The 7,450-nt window shown below is 43.7% G+C and overlaps 1 protein-coding gene across 1 annotated transcript in view; it reads left to right on the top strand.

The window, feature by feature from the left end:
* Positions 1 to 2,585: 2,585 nt before the first annotated feature.
* The window catches only part of LOC139257595 (ectopic P granules protein 5 homolog), a gene marked incomplete at its 3' end in the record, with an annotated part of 162,376 nt that continues 157,511 nt past the window's right edge, over positions 2,586 to 7,450 (top strand). Inside the window, exons 1-2 of the mRNA XM_070874534.1 lie at positions 2,586 to 2,658; positions 6,610 to 6,774. Of these exons, the coding sequence (XP_070730635.1) occupies positions 2,656 to 2,658; positions 6,610 to 6,774 (168 nt within the window). The remainder of the gene's footprint in view (positions 2,659 to 6,609; positions 6,775 to 7,450) is intronic.

Below are 7,450 nucleotides of genomic sequence, written 5' to 3'. Positions count from 1 at the left end.
GCGCCGGTTTTCATAATTTTTCGCCATTCGGCTAAAAATGTTTCCTCCTAGGTCGGCATATCTGGCCACTTCCGAAAAACCTTCTGGTGAGTTAGCAGAAAGCAGCGCACATTGACAAATTGGTGCTGAAAGATGTCATTGTTTAAATTTTGGTGGGAGTCAAGAACACTATCAAAATCAATAATAAAGTTCAACTTTTTTTTACCTGTCAACGTAGTAAATGGAAGTTTTTTGAATTTTAGAAGTTTTCATTTTTTTTTTTCAAACTCACGCCACCAGCGAACGTCTTAAAGCAGAGCTGGAGGGTCGTAGCAGAATAGGCCCTGTGCCCAGACACGGGCTTGAGGCTCGGCTGGAAAACAAGCCAGAGGAGGGGGGCGGGAAGAGCGAGGTGCTGACCAATCGGAAGGCTTATGCACTGAGCCCGGGGAGCGAGGTGCCGATCGGAAGGCTTCTGTAGACTGCAGTGAATTCGGGGAGGGAGGGAGGGAGGGAGGGAGGGGAGAGGGAGGCGCCGATCGGAAGGCTTATGCACTGAACCCGGGGGGCGAGGTGCTGATCGGAAGGCTTCTGTAGACTGCAGTGAGTTTGGGGGAGGGAGAGAGAAGGGGAGGAGTCACAAGACTGCAGTTTGTTTGGGGGGGAGAGAGGAGAAGTTTTAATAATCGAACAAATAATGGAAATGATTCAGTTTTAATGTAAAATAGATTTCATTCAAAAGTTTAACAGTTTGTACTTAAGTTCACTTTCATAAAATTATTTTTCTATCAAACTTTAAAGTTTTCAGTTACGATCACTTACAAACTTTAAAAACTTTAAGATCACTTACTAATAAACGTGTAAATTTACATAACTTACAAAAAACTTTTACTTTGAGAACAGTAACAACAATAATAATAATAACAACAGCAGCAGCAAAGAAAGGCTGCACCCTTCTCTTCTCCACCTTATTCTAAGGCCGCCCGCCGCGCTTGTTCCTGGTGACTCCACCACCCCTGCCCGCAGGTGGTGGCGCAGTGTTTCTGGGGTTGGTACCAAGCTTATTCGCTTATTCTTTCTAAGATCTCTGGTAGTGCGCACCTGTTTGGGGGGGGGGGGGGGGCGGGGCAGGGGCAGCAGGCAACAACGTGGAGGGCCCGGCTTGGGGCTCTTCAGAGGCTGTTGTGGGAGTGGCAGTTGATTCTGTCAGTGGACGTGGGGTCTGGGAGTGTTCCATTATTGCAGCAGCTAACTCCAACATGCCGATCCTCATGCGCCCTGATAGTGTCTCATTCCCCCTCTCATGTTGAGCAAAACTGTCTCAACTACCTGTGACATTTCCTCCCCCATGGTCACTGACATTGTTCTCATTTCTTTTGAGATTGCTGTTGCTTCTCCCGATAGTCCCGCTACCTCGTTACCCACCCCACTGATGGTGTCCAGGAGTGATCGCGTAAGGTCAATGCTCTCCCCATTCATTGCATTCATCTGAAGCACATCAGTTAGATCCTGCACCTCAGGAGAGCACGGTCCAGCTCTCCTTCCCCTCCTCCCCACGGGTGTGGCTCGCACCCCACCACTGGGACCCGCAGCCTGGGAGGGTGGGGCCCTGCTGCACCACCAGCCCCCCCCTCCACTGGGACCCGCAGCCTCGGACATGGAATATCCCACCAGCGCTCAAACCATCAGTCGCGGAAGGGGCTGTCACCACAATGAGCGGCACCTCCCCCAAAGTCAGTAAACAGTGGGGGCTTCATCCAGCTCCATCCCCTCCCCCTCACCCCCATGTTCTTGGTCTGGAGAGATGGATTTGAAGATGTTGGGCTAGACCGTCCATTTAACCGCTAAGATTTAGTCTAACGCCCATATTTCAATAAAAATGGAAACTAACGCCCAATTATTGCCCATTTATCACAGCGTAAGTTTTGGCATAAAGTTAATGCTGAGAATTAGCTGAACCGTCTGCCCAGATTTAAAAAAAAATTGACATCAGCAATCGTGCACTGCCCAGAAGACTGTTTATAATGAAAACTAAAGCCCAGAAACCGCCCAGAATATCGCGGAGCATTCCTTTCGACATCTCGTCCATATATCACCCAAAATAAAAACGCTTGCCTAAAAAAGCTGCACTCACCTGACCTTAACCCAGCGTATGGACGCCATTTTGTAATTCGGAGGTCAAGCGTGATAATAGAGCTGGGTATCATCAACATACCTCGTGTCCGGATGATGTTATCAAGGGACATCGGGTAGATGAAGAAAAGAAGGGGCCAGGAATAGGTCCATGGTGGACTCCAGAGGTAATGGAGTGGGTGTGAGAAGAAAAGCCATTGTTGGAGATGCTCTGGTTACGATCATATAGGTAAAAGTGGAGCCAAGTGAGGGCAATCCCACTGAGCTGGACAACGGAGGAGTGTTATTGGAGAAGAATGGTGTGGTCGACCATGTCAGAGGCTGCAGACTGGTCGGGAAGGATGAGGCGGGGTGATGTATTTCCTTATGTATATAAAATATGCCACGTGTTTTGTTTCCACATAGGTAGCTTATGTAAGTCTTTGCACCAGAGAAACCTTTTCCAAGGTTGGCCGGGAACTTTTGGCAACAATTTCAACTGCTCATCCTCATGTAATCTCTATACTTCTGGATCGTGTCCGAGAAACCATTGAAAAAGTTGGAATGGTATGTCCTGTTTTAACTTTGAATAAACTGCCAAAGGTTGTTCATAAACTTGTTCCATTTTGGTTGAAGAAATTTAATTTACTTGTGTGCATCACATTAATAGTTTGAACTAATGCCTCGATAAATACAATTTAGAATTTTTTTTTATTTTGATGAGTAAAAGTATAACCTGTTTTTGCTACAACAACTTGCATTTTTTTTATTTTAATTCCACTGGTGTCATCAGTGTTTGATGTTTGAAGTACAGTTAAGATACTTATGGAGTCAGAATTGATGAAGCTTTTATTCTGCATCGCTTCTGACCTGATACTGAGACAAAAACAAAATGCATGAATGCAAAGAATCTGAAATAAAATCAGAAAATACTGAAAATGCACATCAGACTCATTAGCATCCAAAAGAGAAAATGCAACACATGTATAGTGTTTCTGGATTGTACACCCCTGTCTGGAGTAAAAATAAAATGGGAAAGGTGGCTCAACTGTGGCTAACAAGGGAAATTAAGGATAGTGTTAAATCCAAGGAAGAGGCATTTAATTTGGCCAGAAAAAGCAGCAAACCTGAGGACTGGGAGTATTTTGTAATATAGCAGAGGAGGACAAAGGGTTTAATTAGGAGGGGGAAAATAGAGTATGAGAGGAAGCTTGCTGGGAACATAAAAACTGACTGCAAAAGCTTCTCTAGATATGTGAAGAGGAATAGATCAGTGAAAACAAATGTAGGTCCCTTGCAGTCAGATTCAGGTGAATTTATAATGGAGAACAAAGAAATGGCGGACCAGTTAAACAAATACTTTGGTTCTGTTTTCACGAAGGAAGACACAAATAACCTTCCGGAAATACTGGGGACCGAGGGTCTAGTGAGAAGGAGGAACTGAAGGATATCCTTCTAAAGCGAGAAATTGTGTTAGGGAATTTGATGGGATTGAAGGCCGACAAATCCCCGGGGCCTGATAGTCTGCATCCCAGAGTGCTCAAGGAAGTGGCCCTAGAAATAGTCGATGCATTGGTGATCATTTTTCAACAGTCTATCGACTCTGGATCAGTTCCTATGGACTGGAGGGTAGCTAATGTAACACCACTTTTTAAAAAAGGAGGGAGAGAGAAAACAGATAAATATAGACCGGTTAGCCTGACATCAGTAGTGGGGAAAATGTTGGAATCAATTATTAACTATGAAATAGCAGCGCATTTGGAAATCAGTGACAGGATCGGTCCAAGTCAGCATGGATTTATGAAAAGGAAATCATGCTTGACAAATCTTCTGGAATTTTTTTGAGGATGTAACTAGTAGAGTGGACAAGGGAGAATCAGTGGATGTGGTGTATTTGGACTTTCAAAAGGCTTTTGACAAGGTTCCACACAAGAGATTGGTGTGCAAAATCAAAGCATATGGTATTGGGGGTAATGTACTGACGTGGATAGAGAACTGGTTGGCAGACAGGAAGCAGAGAGTCGGGATAAACGGGTCCTTTTCAGAATGGCAGGCAGTGACTAGTGGAGTGCCGCAGGGCTCAGTGATGGAACCTCCAGCTCTTTACGATATACATTAAAGATTTAGATGAAGGAATTGAGTGTAATATCTCCAAGTTTGCAGACAACACTAAACCTGGGTGGCGGTGTGAGCTGTGAGGAGGATGCTAAAAGGCTGCAGAGTGACTTGGACAGGTTAGGTGAGTGGGCAAATGCATGGCAGATGCAGTATAATGTGAATAAATATGAGGTTATCCACTTTGGGGGCAAAAACAGGAAGGCAGAATATTATCTGAATGGCGGCAGATTAGGAAAGCGGGAGGTGCAACGAGACCTGGGTGTCATGGTTCATCAGTCATTGAAAGTTGGCATGCAGGTACAGCAGGTGGTGAAGAAGGCAAATGGTATGTTGGCCTTCATAGCTAGGGAATTTGAGTATAGGAGCAGGGAGGTCAAACTACAGTTTACAGTGCCTTGGTGAGGCCTCACCTGGAATATTGTGTTCAGTTTTGGCCTCCTAATCTGAGGAAGGACGTTCTTGCTATTGAGGGAGTGCAGCGAAGGTTCACCAGACTGATTTCCGGGATGGTGGGACTGACATATGAAGAGAGACTGGATCAACTGGGCCTTTATACACTGGAGTTTAGAAGGATGAGAGGGGATCTCATAGAAACATAAGATTCTGACGGGACTGGACAGGTTAGATGCGGGAAGAATGTTCCCAATGTTGGGGAAGTCCAGAACCAAGGGACACAGTCTTAGGATAAGGCGTCGGCCATTTAGGACTGAGATGAGGAGAAACTTCTTCACTCAGAGTTATTAACCTGTGGAATTCCCTACTACAGAGAGTTGTTGATGCCAGTTCATTAGATATATTCAAGAGGGAGTTAGATATGGCCCTTACGGCTAAAGGGATCAAGGGGTATGGAGAGAAAGCAGGGAAGGGTACTGAGGGAATGATCAGTCATGATCTTATTGAACGGTGGTGCAGGCTCAAAGGGCCTACTCCTACACCTATTTTCTATGTTAGGCTAACTAGTCTATAGTTAGCTGTTTTCTGCTTTCAATTCAAATATTTAAACTGCAGATTATCAATTAAATATTTATAAAGTACTTTCCATGAACATCTTCAATATTCTATCAAAATAAATTACCAGCACTTGTAAAATTCAGCTGGTGATACCTATTGCTATAGTTAGATATGTATTTCAATGTATGTTGCTATCATTTTTATTTTAACAAGCTATACTATAATTTCTTTTCACAAAGACCAAACTTAACTTGCAAGTCCTGCGACACTGTTTTTGCTGTTAATGGCATGATACTTGTATTTCTGCTTTGAAAATGTTATTAATGCCACTTCCACTGATGTTTTGGGTCATTTGTATTGGGAACATGTTGTTACAGCCCTCAGTATTGAGAGATAAATCTCAAAATGAAATCTCAAAATGCTACAGAGCAGCATGATATTGTCACTTCTAAGAGCTTATAAGATTGCAATAGCAATTTAAGACAGTTAAGCAGTGAAACATTCAGGCTGTAATCATACCGGCGCTGCGAGTGCGGGTTTGGAAGCGGGCCCACTGTCAAAATAACCGAGATTGACACTAGGCCGGTATCCCGTTCTGAACCCGCCACCTTGTCAGTTTCCAAATTGTCCGGTCTGGCTGCGATTCACAGACCCAACACCAAGCAGCGGGCCAGCCAATTAAGATCATTAAGAGGTAGTTTAGAGGTATTTAAAAATAATTTTACAAGTACTTACCATTTTTCCAAGTTTTTCAGCAGCTTTCCGTCGCTCGGGTTTTACGTCAGGTAAGTGTGTCAGGTTCTCAATGACTCTCCTTTGCTTTGATTAGTTGACAGCTGCAGAAGTGGCATAAAAGCTACCAGTTCACAGCTGATCAGTTTCCAATCTCAGAGGCTGACGCCTTCAGGATTTGGAAAACACTTTTGAGCTATATGCAGTTTGGAAGTGTCTGCAGTGAACACTCTATCCACTCACCTTGCAGCAACCTCTCTCACCATCGACAGATCGCTTCTGTCATCTCAACTTCAGCTGCCATCTATTCCGTGCCCTTGAGAAAATCTCACCTTGGTCCTCAGAATCCCACCAAGATCAGCCCCAATACCAGCATCACTAAACACACCAGCATCATCACCAAACTGCTCCACAATCACCTGATCCCACACACGGATTCAACACCCGATCACATTACTGCCCGTGAGGCCAGGGATGGCCTCACCATGGCCACATTTACTTCACTTGATGCCTTGATGCTGTACACCCTGGCTGCCACATGATCCACCAGTTTGGTACCACACCACACCAGGCATCCCTGGAATTTGAACCAGAAGGGGTTTAGAACTAATAAAATCTAGAGTCTAATATCTATCTTGAAAAAGATATTTACATTTTAAAATTGTATTTTTCTTTTGGGGGTGAAAAAAAAAATCAAGAAAATGTTTCTGTTTGTAGGTTTCTCTGTACCTATTTAAAGAACTTCCCCTACACCTATGGAAAATCACCTCAACTGAAATGGGTGTAATTCGTGAGTGGCTTCTGAACTTCAATTTATCTGCTGTGGAGAACAAGCTGGCTTGCATCATACTTGAAGGACTGAACTGGAGGCTTGACGAGCAGGTATAACAACATAAGAAATAGGAGCAGTAGGCGGCCATTTGGCCCCTCAAGCCTGGTCCGCCATTCAATAAGATCATGCCTGATCTGATCATGGGCTCAACTCCACCTCCCTGCCGGCTCCCCATAACCCTTTACTCCCTTATTGTTCAAAAATCAGTCTATCTCCGCCTTGAATATATTCAATGACCTAGTCTCCACAGCTCTCTGGAGCAGAGAATTCCATAGATTTACAACCCTCAAAGAAGAAATTCCTTCTCATTAGTTTTAAATGGGTGACCCCTCATTCTGAATTTATGCCCCCCTAGTTCTAGATTCTCCCATGAGTGGAAACATCCTCTCTGCATGTCGAGTCCCCTCATTATCTTATTTGTTTCAATGTTACAGGAATTGCAAGAGGGGCAAAAGTAACATTTCATTAACAGTTTACCAAAGCTTTATCCAAAGCTATTGGTTTCCCTGATAGCTGAGAGTTTAATCAATTAGACGTTGCACTGTTTTTTTTCAAATGATAGTTATATTATTCCATGTAATGTATATTCTGCTGCAAAGGTAGAATTGTGTTTAAGTTGACCTGTAGCTCTAAAATCAGAAAAAATAATTGCTATAACTGAACACAGGCTGAAGTCTCTGAATTCAATTATTGTTTGGTCTGGGAATGTTGCATATTAGAATATGC

This window comes from Pristiophorus japonicus, unplaced genomic scaffold (genome assembly GCF_044704955.1).
Source record: "Pristiophorus japonicus isolate sPriJap1 unplaced genomic scaffold, sPriJap1.hap1 HAP1_SCAFFOLD_875, whole genome shotgun sequence".
NCBI classification, from domain to species: domain Eukaryota; kingdom Metazoa; phylum Chordata; class Chondrichthyes; family Pristiophoridae; genus Pristiophorus; species Pristiophorus japonicus.
This window is presented reverse-complemented; position numbering and strand designations above follow the sequence as displayed.